This window comes from Epargyreus clarus, unplaced genomic scaffold (genome assembly GCF_041222505.1).
Source record: "Epargyreus clarus isolate Ecla_fem2 unplaced genomic scaffold, WU_Ecla_fem_2.2 ptg000006l, whole genome shotgun sequence".
Classification (NCBI taxonomy): domain Eukaryota; kingdom Metazoa; phylum Arthropoda; class Insecta; order Lepidoptera; family Hesperiidae; genus Epargyreus; species Epargyreus clarus.
This window is the reverse complement of record NW_027332214.1, coordinates 3203071-3217593: the sequence shown is the minus strand read 5'-3', so window position 1 is coordinate 3217593 and position 14523 is coordinate 3203071. Positions and strand designations below refer to the sequence as shown.

The following is a 14523-nucleotide window of genomic DNA, read 5'->3' as shown; positions in this document are numbered from 1 at the left end:
GAAGCCCGAGTATTAAATTTTTTAAATCAGAAAAATATGATACTGATATGTTTCTGAGAACTTCCTTTTTTTAAGATCGACAAGTAATCGCAAACAAAAAAAGGTAGGTATATCATCTTTCTATAGTGAATTTTTGAAAGTTAATTTGAAAGTTAATATTTTTGAAAGTTTAGATACCCAATTTAATACTAATTGATTATGGGTCGGGGATGAGTCGATCGGGTATTTGGGCCAAGGAAAGAGTAATTAAAAAACTATATGTTTGTGTTATATAAAATAGTTTGATTTATTTATCTACAACACTTCAAACAATAATAAATAGAGCTACATTGTGTATTTATCACCCCAATTTTGTTTATTTGGTCATAACTCACTAAATTGTGCATTGCTGTTTTGTAGAGAGCAGAGCACTATTTTACAAAAATTATATTTCTACACTCTTAAATGCGACAATAATGCGTTAGGTTTGGTTAATTTGTATTAAAATTACAGTTTACATACATATTTGCCAAACAATTATCATAGTCTGACTAATTAATTTACCCCAAAACCTAAATTGTAAGTTTATTCTAAGCTAAATAACTTGTTGCAGTAAAAAATGAGAAAAGAATGAGTTATTTATTAGGCTATGCTCTTTTTACTATTTAGTATAACAATAACAAAATTTTAATCTATAGAGAAAATTATGTTCTTGTTTATGCTCGCTGTAGACACAATTTTCCTGGAAAAACCCTGTGAGGAACTGTTGAAACCATTTAGTATCAAACAACATTTACATGCTTATGTATGTAGTAATAACAAGTTTAAAAGGTTACAGAGATACTATATTTTATACAATATCCAATTGAAATAGCAACAATGACTATTAGTAACTATTATATTAAAAATATGCAATTGGCTACCTTACAGAAAGTTTATGCTAACTTTTACAAGCCCTAATAAATGAAATGTTAGCATTACAGTATAACAACTACATTTGTATAACAAGAATTTACCATTTTACTCACAAAAGTAATGAAGTTATAAAAAAAGCTTGTTAAAAAATGCAATGTTAAATGTCTTCCGGATTAGAACAAGCCTGCAATCTATTGTAATATTATACAATAATTCATGAGAAAACTTCTACTACACTTCACCTTAACATACAACAATAAATACATTTACTAATATACACTTTACCAATATCTTTATTAATTTTGACTAAGTTTAAGCAAGTCCTTTGAGAGCGTACGCAATCTTAGCTAGATGCTTAAGAGGACCGTAAGTATCGCAGTGAGGTTGTACTAGTATACGCCTCAGGAGTGTGGAGGTCAATTGAGGAATCTGATGGACATCTTCTGCTCGACGTCAGTCCTCTCCAGCGCCCGGCAGAACTCTTCGAATGAGATCATCTGGTCATTGTTTGTATCAGCTTCTAGTATTGTGCGCTCCGCAATGCTTGTCAACTGCTCCTCACTGCAAAAAAATAAATAATTTTAGGATTGCAATGATAAATTATATTCATACTTTTCAGGAAACAATGTGTAAGTTAAAGTGATTGAAGTAGACAATAAAAGTGTTATAATTATTTTATTATGTTATAATAATTGTTGAAATTTACCTGATATTTACACCAACCATCATGTGAAGGATCGCAAGAAGTTCATCCCTCGAGATCTTCCCGTCATTGTCTAGGTCATACATGGAGAATGCAACTGCAAAAAAAAATTAATAGGTCATAAATGTCTAGTTGTGCAAATAAGATTAAAAATGAAATTGATTGGAATTGAAATTTTCTAGTTTTAAAATAATTAACAAACCTTCCACTTTTACATTCAAGCAGATGATACTTTTAACAGCCAAGAATTATAAAAGATCTAAATAGAAACTCTAGTATGTAGTTTGAACTATATATACTTGTGTATATATATATTTAAATCCCGGTATCATTTCTGCGTCCTTCCACAGACCAGCATTTCTGCGTCCTCTATTTATTTTCTCTTTTTTGCTTATAGTTGCTGTGTATATTCTTTAATACATTACATAGATGACATTACTCACATTTATTTAGACATAACTGACAAAAATGACATTATACACATTTTTCATTTCGCCCTCCATATTACATCCAAATACTCCGCCGCCAATGTTGCCTCCATTAGAGGTCAATGCTTCGAAAATGTGGTATACAGCCAAAGTGTCCTTGAAGAACTACCTACGTACGTACGAAATAAACTCCGGTAAATTTTTTAGGGAACGGATGTTTGAAAACTTGTATATTGTCTTTATTCATTAAAGGCATCCCTTAAAAACAGACGACCTCTTTGTTATTAGCAATGTCTAAACATTTATTTCCCATCTTCAGTTTTTTGTTTTAATTTATAATAGGGAATATGCATGTGATTTAGATTTTCTTGTTATTTTTTTTCCTCGGCACTTTATGGTCCTGAAGTTACATCTCAACAATTTTTTTTATTTATTTCGTATAAAATTGATTAAAACTTTAATCAAAAATCGTAAATTATGCGAGCGAAATTCAAATTTGCAAAACGCATTGCCATTGGTCGAATCGAAACATGACGTCACGCACGTCGGCGTCGATATTCATACTGTTTGAGATAAAAAATGTTTTTATTAAGATTCCTACAGTTTTTACTATTACCTAGTGCGATTTTCTATATAAGAAATAATCAAGAACAATGATTGAAAGTAGTTTTGTCAAAGCACAATCGGACTATTTACCAAAAATATGCAAAAATGGATAAACGAGTTTTTATGCTTAGGTCAATTCAGAAATATTTAACTGATCATAACTTAAATGTTGTTAACATTCGCCTATCTTAATCTTTATAATATTCTATTCTAATAGATTTTAATGCATTTTGTGTGTTTCAAATGATAGTGTATCATATAGATGTCAATAAGTACCAAACAAAGTAGATGATGAATGCAATATTTTAAAATTATTTACCTAAAATTATTGTTTGTTACAGTAAATGCAAATGTTAATGCGATTTTAGAGATACTTTATCTGTTTCCTATCTTACACCATCTTTTTCGTATTTTCACTTATTTTGAAACGGAAAAAAAAACACTATGTAATAATTTAAAAAAAATATATTTGAAACACTAATAACATTGTTTATATTTTTACTACGTTAAGACGAAGTGATAAGTGATTTAAAATAATAAAATAAAATTGTGCATTTTCTCTATTGATAATTGAAGGATGAGTGCTAGATCAGATCGATTCCGGGGTCGTAGCTCTTCCGTCGAGAGTCTCTGGAGTATGCAGCGATACTGAAACATCTTTGAGTAACGACAGTCATAGAGAGTCAGAGCTCTTGACTGGTAAAAATTCGATGTCACCAGGAAAGTTCAGCTTGGTGGATTCAGACATGACGAATTCAGAAAGTAGTGACTCAGAAATTATTTTTCACTAGTTTATAAAGTGCGCTCTTTGTGGAAGACACAACAGCATCCCTAATTATAATTACTGCGAAAAGTATTTCAAGATTAGAAAATATTTCCATTCAAATTTTAACCGAAAGAACAAAAACTGTAAAACCAAAGATTTCAGTAATCAGAATCAAGGGAAGACAGAATATAGTACTGATAAAGACACAAACTCATATAAGCATCATATGCATCGCCGTAGAACCTATTATAAAGCAACCATTGAAAAAACATGCTAACCAAGATTTAAATGTTGCGTAGTACTTAATAAAAGGACATTTCATAATATACTGAAAATCTTGATGTTCGGTTGCTCTTGTGGTATTTCAAGTGGACATGACCGACTTTAATGCTTTAGGTGCCTGAATATACTTACGAATAAATTTAATATAATTTATCATTTATTTTAGCTCATAAAGGCTCTTTTGTTTATATTTACTGCACTTGTGAAAGAAACAATTAAAAAAAAACTACAAACATCTAAAATTGCGCGAACGAACTTCATCTTATTTTTTTGTTTGTTTAGTTTGCTATTAATTAGTAATTATAATATTGTTTTTTATGAAATGCGAAACAAATACACGTTTCGCAGAAGTGCCTAAATACCTACGAAATTAATTGATAATTTAATAATTAAACTTTCCATCGAGACATAGATTCCTAGCAAAGAGGCACCTTTAAGGAGCACAGGTGAGAATAACCGGTTAGAACCAGTTTATCCATAAAATACTTAGGACGCGGAACAGTCGTTCAGATGGTTCAAAATATACGTTTAAGGGGTGAGGTACAGAGGAGAGGAGATATACGTAGGCGCATCCAGCGCCTCCAACGAGGTGCGGCTAAGTTGCGAATTAAAATTTCACTCTTAGAACAAAAGTGCGTCCGAACAAAAATTGAAATTAAGTAGCATAGATGTCAGCACAGTACATTACCAAAAACTCACGGCGATTGCAAAACTGCGTATACGGAAGCAGAAACGCGGTGGACGCAACATTAAATGATAAGTTGGCAATAGAAGGACGCAGGAATGTTTGTGGGATGTATATATATATATATATATATAAGTTAATAGGTTTCCATCTGAATTAATTTTTCAAATCTATATACTTACATCTCAACTTTTCCTCTCTGCTGTTGAGCCTGTTCTCTCTGTTCTTCCTGATGGGCCTGAAGTGTGCCAATACTCGCATGAATTGCAAGAAGTTGACCCTGTCATCATGACTCTCTGCAAAGAATGAGTGTACAATTCTCTCACTCAGGGGATTTATGGCCAGCTCGGGGATGCGCAGGAAGTCTTCCCTGGAGAGTGTCCCACAGTCGTTTTTGTCTAATGAAGTGAACCGGGAATATAGGCGTTCTATTTGGTTTGGTGTAACTGAAAAAAAGATTTTTTTTTAAAAGCAGCATGTGATGTACACAGTTTAACTCATTAGGAGCTCAAAATATGTATTGGAAGCTGTGTGCAATAGAATGACTATTGCAGTATCATGCAGTGTGATCTGGTTTGAAGATTGTAGTAAGGGATACATACTTTTCTGAGGCATCTGTGGCCGACCTCACAAAATACCTAAGTATCTTATCTGATTGGGGTTTGATTACATTTTCTATAGGTAGCAGCAATTCACTTCCTACCTTCATTTACATTTGTCCACCATCTTCTGAATAAATTCAATAGCTTAGATCATACGTAGTGGTAACAAAAAATAACAAAGGATAATAAAATTAAATTCAAAAGACAATGCCTTTGTTATTGAATTAAATTTATTACTTCTTGGGGTTTCAGGGACAACTTCAGATATTTCATTTATACAAAAAAAACTGTAACTAATAACATAATTCTCTATTTTGATACAATTGGCTATATCACTAAATACAAGGAAAATAGGTTATCATACAAATACATAGAATATTACTTTATACTAAGATTGATTAAAATGTAATTATATATTTTTTTAACAAGTTACATAGAATAAATAATAATACCCTGTAAAAATTGTTTTGGTATTATGTGGAAGAATAGAACAGGATATTCTTTGGTACACCCGATTATAACATTAGTTAAGCAATTACTAAACATGTAAATTTTAGGACTACAAAAGCATAAACAAAATTTGGATGTTTTTTACTTTGTCCTAATGATTACAGTGCACGTAGCAGATAGGCTAATAGTTATAGTGAACATACTAGAATGCTCAATATACCCTTATATGACGAATTTCAGAATTTTTATCCATAAAACTGTTAACACATTTGGGATCTGTAATTAAGTCCATCAGGTTTACCAAAGACAATATTTTTTCCATTAAAAGTATATTCTACCTCCGCCAATCTTTCCTAATGAACACTACCTGAACATCGAGGGGACCAAAGAACTACATATTTTACTTACAGCCGGTTTCTTCTTGTATCTGCGCAATTTCTTCCTCTCTCAACAGCAAAGATGATTTGTTACCCATTTTATTGAACTGAACTTCAGTCTTATGTACCCGACCTTTTGCGATAAAAACTCACGATAAACTATAAATTTACGCTGCAAAAACAATTGATTTTGCACAGTTCGTTACACATTAATCCGATGCTAATTGTAGGTTACCTATGTATGGGTTCTACGACGCAAAAACTATAAAAATATTTTTTCAATTTACAGTTACTTTTTATTAGTTACAGTGACTAGGAAACGTAATAAGCAACAGACTGTTACACATGGATTGACCTTTGTGTTTGCTTTATCAATATCATTGCGACATGATAATGAGTGACTGACAAATTGACAATTTCATGACACATGATGACATGACGTTAACAACGTCAGTGTTGTAACTATCCACTGATTGTACTTAAAATGTGTCCTAAAAAACTAAATTTTAAAACGGGAAGAATGGTTAATTAATATTAAATGACTAGTATGGATAATTTTATTATTTTGAAATATTTTGCTTTGATTCATGCGTTATTTTGATAATATGATTTGGACTTAGTTATAATATATTATTTTTCAGTTGGAAAAAAGGTACTCTGAAATAAAATATCTATGCGAGAAGCTGTGAAATGCCGTTGCTAAGTAACAGAAATCCTGAAATGCTGAAAAATTGCAATATGTTAAGTTAGTTACTTAGTTAAACAAATTTCTTTAGTAAAAGTTACATTAAATTGTGTAAAAATGAGTGGTATAATAAAATCGACTTCAGAATCATATTCTGCTGAAAAGAAGTCTGAACTAGACACATTAGATCCAGTTTTGGAAGTGAATGAAAACGTAACCAGTGAAGTTTTTGATCGACCTTATGAAGAAGGTGATTTCGAGGAAATACCCTCAAAAATATTTGGTTCAAAAGATGTTACTGAACCACTGACGATAGAATCTCTTAACAATGCCATCTATGAACTTGGGGTGATAAATTTGTGCTGGCCAGAATTATCAGAGCCAGTATTCGAAACGAGAACGTGCTTTCCTAAGAGTTACTATACTAATAACACAAAGGAACGTCTTTTATTAGCTTATGCTGAAAATTTTAGACGACAATTTCATTTTCATTATAAATCTCGCAAGCCTTTGCTGTTGCAAGCCCCTAATGAATGTGGATTGCAGGTAGGTAAAGATAATTTTTAGTTTTGCTACTCAATACTAGATGGCGTTAGAAGGTTCGGTTTTGATACATTCTATGGCACAATATTAATATTTTCAGCATTAATTTGATTCTGGTTGCTCGAAGTATTTTTGTGTGTGTCGTTAAGATAACAATTTTTCGATAATCTACAGTGACATTATAATTTATTTCATTAAACTTTCACACTTATCTTAATTTTTTATTCAGAAAATGGTGTGTACGACGATACGGCCTACAAAACTGTGCTATGCCGGCACGAGTACGTGGCAGGGGTTGGCATCGCTCGTTTCAGAATACTTCGATTATGAACCCCTCAGCAAGCCAATGTTACATGTGAGTACTTATTATGAAATTTTATTTTAGTCTTTAAAATTCCTCTACTGTTTCGGCTACTGGCTACTAGATGGCGTTATTAGTAAGATTTTATTTAGTAAACTATATTTTTCATTAAAAATAATTATGATATTTTTTAATTTTAAAATGAGGTTATAGGTTCTTAGTTAATTAAAAAATAAAACTCAGGCATTCGTTAAAGTTTCAATCAAATTTATTCTTCAACATTTTTAAGATCACAAAAACTTTGTGTTAAAGGAGTATCATTTTTATAATCCAATTTTTAATTTTGTACAAAATATCTTCTCTCGAATAGTTTTCCAGTGGAGCTAATATAATTAACACGAAATGCAAATCAACTATTCTAACTTCAGTGGAAAGGAGACATACAGCATTTGAACTTTTCTAAAAATCTTTCGCACTCTGCGATTATCTTCGCAACACCACACCATTGGACAACCTTGTAACATTACGATAATACACTCTATTAATTAGGAATGTACTTACAATATTAATAATCTCTCAATAATTTATAATTTTGATCACAGTGTCCTTAACTGTTAACTTTAACATATAATACAATTCCGAGTCGAGACATACTTAGATAATGTCTACCATATAAAATACTGAGCAATAGAAAACAATTAGACGACCACGAGTGTCTAGCACTTGCCACAGATTCACAATGACACTACATGTAACACTTTTATTTTTTCTTCAAGTAATAACAATTATGGGGGACTTCTACCCGTATTAGGTATTTATTAATCGTTACGTAATTTCATAATATTATGAAGTTTCAAAATTGAGACATGTTTACTCCACACGTTGTACGCTTGAAGCATATTTTACAATAGTGTTATCATCACTCCGTGGCCCTAACGCAATAGTCTTTAATATCTTAACAATATTACCTTGTTCGCACGATTGGCACATCGATCGCATCCTTTCAATATTTGGTATACTCCATGACACAACTCCTCGACAAACAGACAACCCGCGCCAACATCGGTAAACGGTCGAAAGGACGCCGTGACTTAGCATTTACTTTTGACTTGAGGTAGAACATAGGGATCCAACTACTATAGTAGGGTACAGCTAGGAATGTAATCGTCAAATGGCAACATACAGCGGTACTACTTATTCTAATCACATAACAGTTCGCGTGCATCGAAAATTAACGTGATTGCAGATCGATAACATCAATTTTTACAGAACTATTTATTTAAAAGTTTATAAACTCGGAAAAAGATCAACTATCAATGTAGTCACTCGACAAAGCATCATAGAGAACAGCGTCTGATCCATAACTTACTTAAGATTAACCTTAAAATTAAAGAAATATAATGCATAGCTTTTCTTTTAGAACAAAGAAATTACGCAAATTTGGCTACACATATCACAAGTGAACGCTTACTAGCGACGTAACTATGTATGTACACACATAATTGAAATATTCCCTGTAGCGAGAGAGGGCTTGGCGTGTGCGCGGCTACTTGCGGCGCGCGGCGTGGTCGGCGGGCGCGGCGGGCACGGCGGGCACGGCGCGGCGCGCGCGCAGGTTGTGCAGCAGCGCGCGCAGCTGGTGCACGTGCATGCGCGTCACGCTCGGGTCGCCGCTCGCCTCCAGCCACGCCAGGAACTTGTCGCCGTGCTCGAGCGCCTCCGCCGCGCCCGACTCCCACTCCCCGTTCGACACGTCGCCGTTCTTGCCCTCCTCGCTCGACGCTCGGTTCGTGTTGTTGAACAGCAGGTTGTCGAGCACCGTCCGCGCCTTTGTCTGACTCCTCGCCGTCTCGTGCGTCCTCTCCGGCGCCGGCTCCTTGTTCTCGGCGCCGACGTCCGGGCTCGCGGCGGGCTCGGCCACTCGCGGCTCCTCCGCCGCCGGTTCGCGCGTTTCTTCCATCGGTTGCGCATGAGCGTGAATCGGGCTCGTCGAAGTCCGCTCCTCCTCCATCTTGCCTTTCGTCAGATGCGAGTAGAGAATGTTTTCTGACGATTTTTCCTTTGGCACCTGGGACGCAGATTTGAGCTTGTCCTCCGGGAACGGCATCGCTCCACCGAACTGTTTGTAATATTGCCACAACCACGAATTTCTATTATAGTCTAGATGCGAATTGATAGGGGGCGCGGGTGCGACCGGTTTCGGTGGGATGGGTTCCGCAGCCTTCGGGAGATGCAGTGGATGAGCGGTGGTAGTCTGTGCGGTCAGGTCGAGCATGGCCTGCTGCGTCTTGAGCCAGTACCACAAAGTATCGTCCACCGGTTGCGAGGCAGCCGAGGTGCTGTGATGGCTCGACTTGGACCCACTGTGCCGATAGGGATCGGAGGAGTGATGAGATTTGCTGCGATGTTTGCTTTCGTTTAAGTTAAGTACTCCATTGTGTGCCGGCTTAGGAGAGCGCACCGAGCGTAAGGCCCGGCTTGCGGGCTGGGCCGATAGGGCGGACAGGCCGGGGTTGAGTTGAGCGAGCAACGTGAGATTCGTTGCGATTTCGTTGAAACTAAGACCCAGGTGGGAATGTGTTAGCCCCGGTAAATGAGCCAAGCCGGAGAGAGGGCTGATAGCGCTCATGGAGACGCTGGCTCCTGGGTCCGGTCGGCGTTCGCGCGACGTGTGGTGGGGCAGGGATGGCTCCGTGCGTTTGGTGGTGAGCTCGACAGGGGCGTCGAGGGGTGGCTGCGGCACGGGTGCGCTGTGCACCGCGGCGGCGGGCGTGGTGAGGTCGAGGCCGGCGGGCGCGGGCGAGAGCGGCGCGGCGGGCGGCGCGGCGGGCGCGGCGGCGGGCGACTCGGTGCGCGCGCGCTTGTCGGGCGGCTCGCCGTCGTTGCTCTTGTCGGTGTCGGGCGAGGAGAGGCGCGAGGTCATGTAGCGCAGCTTGTCCTCGTTCTTGCACCAGCCGCGCAGCGTGGACTCGGGCACGCCGATATCGCGCGCGACGGACGCCTTGGACTCGCCGTCGTTGACGCGCTGGATGGCCTCGATCTTGTCGCCGGGCGTGAGGGCGCGCATCGGCCGCTTGCCCTTCGTCGTCATTTTAGCCTCTCGCTTGCTGTAACAAAGGAAAATTTCCATTGTTAATGTGCCACTATAATTTTAACCGGTCCCTCGAGACCAGTTTCGTGTGCGTGTAACAAATTCAACGTTCCTATTTGGCGCGATAATTAGCGGTCAGACCGTTGACAGCCGACGTGCAAAGTTATCGCTTAGAGCGGTCCCGTATGTAACATTACTTTACGTCGCAGACAAAATTATGTACATTTTCTCCAATGCCGTCGCGAATACACATTAAGTTGTTTCTCAAGTACCTAAGTACCTACTTCGTAGACATCGAACTCTCAGGATATTATTTCGAAAACAATTCAAAATTCCTACGCTTGTTCGAATGTAGATACAATTCTAGGTAAAATTAAAGGGTGTATTTGCTCATGTAACATTTGTAATAAAATGCATAAATGCTATTTTTAACTCGAATTAGGATACCTACGACATTGACACATAACAATAATATACACATAAGTAGGTAATGCGTAGCGCAGTTTGTTTTGCAAAATCGAATCAGAAGTTTATTGAACTCATTTATCATCACATCTCGAATCTATTGCACGATTCGCAAATCCTTAAACATGTCCGATGCTCGTCAGCCGAAAGATAAAAATCATATTCGGCAACAACAAAACAATAATGTGTTTACGCGGGAAGCTATAAAGTTACGAAAAGATAAACAAAAAGAAGACATAAAATTATGACCTACGACAACAGTAAAGCGGCAAAAGTTGTCGGGTCGTTGACACGGTGACCTTGCCAGCGAGCGCCGCGCGCCTCACTCGGTCACCGATAGATGGCGCTACGAGACCGCAACCGAAAATGTTCACCAATGTTAATGTTTTTGTGTACACAAAACACGGACTCATAAAAACGACTGTAAAGTTGTTTGCGTGCAAACTAATTGTTTTGTGATTGCTATATGCGTTTGTCGTGACAAATATATTTAAAAAAAATTAACCGGTACTTATTAACCGATTTGTTTATTTACAAGCTTATTCTAAGTTCTTAATTTTTAAAATTATTGAAGTATTAAAGATTGTCAGCTGTTTTAACACGGGAACGTTTTTAACCGGAACAATTAAATGATTAGGCAAGCAATTGTTGCATGTTGTGAAGCTTTTTGCAGAGTTGATTACGAATTCTGTTTGTTGTCGGCTGTTCTCTATATTACAAAATTAGGTGAATATATTCCATAGCTTTGTTACAATGTAAAATAACGTTAAACGTTAAATTTCTAGATTTTTACGAAATAATAGCAAATAGCAATATATCATTTTAGCACAGTATAAGGATCTATATATTTGTACTGTGATTTAATTATAGATTGCATTTTTGTCGTCGGTATGATTGTGTTTAAGTAAAAACCAAAATACCTTATATTTATACCCTATCATATAATAATGGTAACTATAATGAACATACAATAAATTACCTGCAAATTATTTAAGACTAATTTAAATATTGTAACTACTTTAAACGTTTTCGAAGAAAAGACGGGTAGTTATAAAAAAATGAACTAAGTGTGTTAAAAATATTTTAAATCCTTCAAATCATTGGTAGCGGATTATTATAATACTGAAGATTAAATGAAAACTAACAATGTAATGTAAGTGTGCGCGACATGTACAAATTTTAAACTATTTTCATACTTATACTCGCTGACATTTAGTTATTTAAACAACATAATGTAAGAAAACTGGCTCTCAGATTATAGAAAAATAGGTAAGTGTTTGAATTTATATTTTTTATTTATTGCGTGAAATCTATGGCCTGAATAAATAAACTTTATAAAATTAAAGAAGTACTGCAAACTTTATGAACGGAAAATCATTTTATGCATCTTTTTTTAGCCTACGATATTAATTTTTTAAACCTTTAACATTTTTGCGTTTATTTATTTCAAAAATTTACTGTGTGCAACTTTTCTGGAGAATACCGTTGTGGATATTAAGTAGGCTTAGATATTTTATTTGATTGTAGTTTGATAAGAAAGAAGGTAGGCATATAATTATCGAAAAATGTCAATTGTTTTTTTGGCAAAATGCGCTGGATAAGGTTGGTCCGAAAAAAAATGCGTTATCACTATACTGAATTATACCATTATAAAATTTATACGAACATTTTAAACTTTATGACTATTTTACTAGAAACTTTTTAATCTGAATATATTATATTTTTTAATTTCACTGAACTTTAAACAGGACGATAAGGATCATAACTACAACTTACTTGCGAGTCGGCGGCACGTGTGTTGTGTTTACAATTTTTGACAGCTCAGCCGTTTTGCGATATTGTAAACTTCTTCCAGGGGTGGAATCCAACCAATAAAAATAATGGTAGTGTTGCGCAGTGCGCGGCACGTGCTCAGTCGGTCACACAAGAGCAAGACGCGGTTCGGGTGTCACTCACTATCACAAGTCACTGACGGACGATGGTCGCGGCGCGCGGCGGTGTCGCGAGGCGTGCGTCGCGGGGCGCGCGAGGCGACTGTGTGCCGGTCGGTGATAAGGCCACCCGCGGCCCGGCGGCCGCCGGCCGCGCCTCTCCTTTGTGTCCGTCCGGCGCTCGCCCCGCACCCCGCCCGCACCCCCGCGCCCGTAAACACCGGCCTAGCCTCCGCACTTTATTAATGCAATTAATTCCCGACGCATCCACTTTCTACCCGAGCCCGAAAGAAATCCGCCGCGATCCCCGAGTCGTGGCGCGACTCGCGGTGGCGCAAACTTCTCGAACTTTTCCCGGGCGACGCGGCGTGCCGCAACTTTTCTAAGTTCCAAACTTTGTCTCATAACATCGTCTCGTAGCCGTCTGCAAACGACTAGTTAGCGAGTAATAGCGCCGATTACCCGAGCCGTATTTTTTCGCTCCGCCGAGTGTATAATGAATTTAATGAATGAATTATAATGATCGTTCGATTTGGACGTGTTTTGCTATTTATTGCCGGGAGCGGCGGAGCGTGCGCCACCGCGGCGGCACCGCAGCGAATTCGCGGAACTTTATCGCGTACATTGTATGCAGTGATTAGTAGATAACTGTAAACGTTTCCTTCTTTATAGGGTACTAGTAACAAAAAGGAGCAGTCGCATATCGGACAATGGCCTTTAAGTTCTCATGACCAAATGATGCTACCTGCTTAAGTAGGTATTACCAAGGGAGGTTCATCGATTTTAATTGTTTATGGATGTATCATAACTACCTGACTACGTTTCATAAGTAGAAAACACAAGTCTAGTTAAATATTAGCGCATATAACTTATTAACAAACAATAAAGATATATAAGTACATAATTACAGTAACCTGTTTATTACCTCATATGTATTTAGGTATATATAGACTGAAATTATCAAGCGCACTAGATCTAAACAAAGATACGTAGAAATATACATAAGAGGGTTTTTAACGAATAATTTCGTAGCCGTAGTAGACGGAGCAAAACGGTGCCCGAGGCGACTAGCGAACCCACTACCCACGCGAATATAAAACAAAGTAGGCAGTCACGCACAATCATTTGCACGCACCGTGGCGTGAATTAAAACACGATGTAGGCACGTATGTATACTCGTGAGCCAGTATTACGTAATTAAGACTATTTACTAACAAGAATAAAGATGTTTTTTTTAATAAGCTTTTACTTTTTTTACTAAATTTATTGCTTTTTATAGATATCGAGTCCAAGAAGTCTATCTAAGATGTAGATAATATCTTGTTTAGTAAACGTTGAGGGCTAATACAAGTTAGCAATAAAATAATCGTAACTATGTATCTTTGGCCTATCAAAGTTCAAAATTGGACAATTGTTCTAGGCTATAATTGACAAATTCTGACAAAAATTGCAATGTGTCGTATATAACTTCCTTACCACACTTTAAAATCAAAACTGGTTTTGAAAAAAAAAAATTCATGTGTGATGCCACCGTTAAATCACATCAGATTCTACAACCTCTGATCCAATATTATATTGAAAATTTCGACAATATCACGCAGCTATTATTTTCCCCGTTAATAGACGTAATTGTTTCACACGAGTGAAATTTCAGTACAGTCAATTATCCGGCGATTTATCTGCGGGGCGGAAACAGCTTACGCTATGGATCCCG

The 14523-nt window shown here is 37.1% G+C and overlaps 3 protein-coding genes across 3 annotated transcripts in view; 1 reads left to right on the top strand and 2 right to left on the bottom strand.

The window, feature by feature from the left end:
• Positions 1-261: 261 nt before the first annotated feature.
• elm (calcineurin like EF-hand protein 1 elm) lies at positions 262-6210 on the bottom strand. The gene is made up of 4 exons (XM_073073639.1): positions 5825-6210; positions 4547-4810; positions 1601-1694; positions 262-1455 (listed from the first exon to the last, which is right to left on the bottom strand). Exons 1-4 carry the CDS (start codon positions 5889-5891, stop codon positions 1311-1313), a joined length of 570 nt encoding a protein of 189 aa, XP_072929740.1. The 5' UTR covers positions 5892-6210; the 3' UTR covers positions 262-1310.
• Positions 6211-6489: 279 nt separating this feature from the next.
• Positions 6490-14523, top strand: part of lobo (coiled-coil domain-containing protein lost boys) — a 208357-nt gene continuing 200323 nt past the window's right edge. The window contains exons 1-2 of the mRNA XM_073073640.1: positions 6490-7024; positions 7251-7376. Of these exons, the coding sequence (XP_072929741.1) occupies positions 6596-7024; positions 7251-7376 (555 nt within the window). The 5' untranslated portion in view covers positions 6490-6595. The remainder of the gene's footprint in view (positions 7025-7250; positions 7377-14523) is intronic.
• Positions 7569-12985, bottom strand: LOC140742676 (protein distal antenna). Its single transcript, XM_073073634.1, has 2 exons — positions 12655-12985; positions 7569-10429 (listed from the first exon to the last, which is right to left on the bottom strand). The coding sequence occupies exon 2, from the start codon at positions 10411-10413 to the stop codon at positions 8869-8871; it is 1545 nt and encodes a 514-aa protein (XP_072929735.1). The 5' UTR covers positions 10414-10429; positions 12655-12985; the 3' UTR covers positions 7569-8868.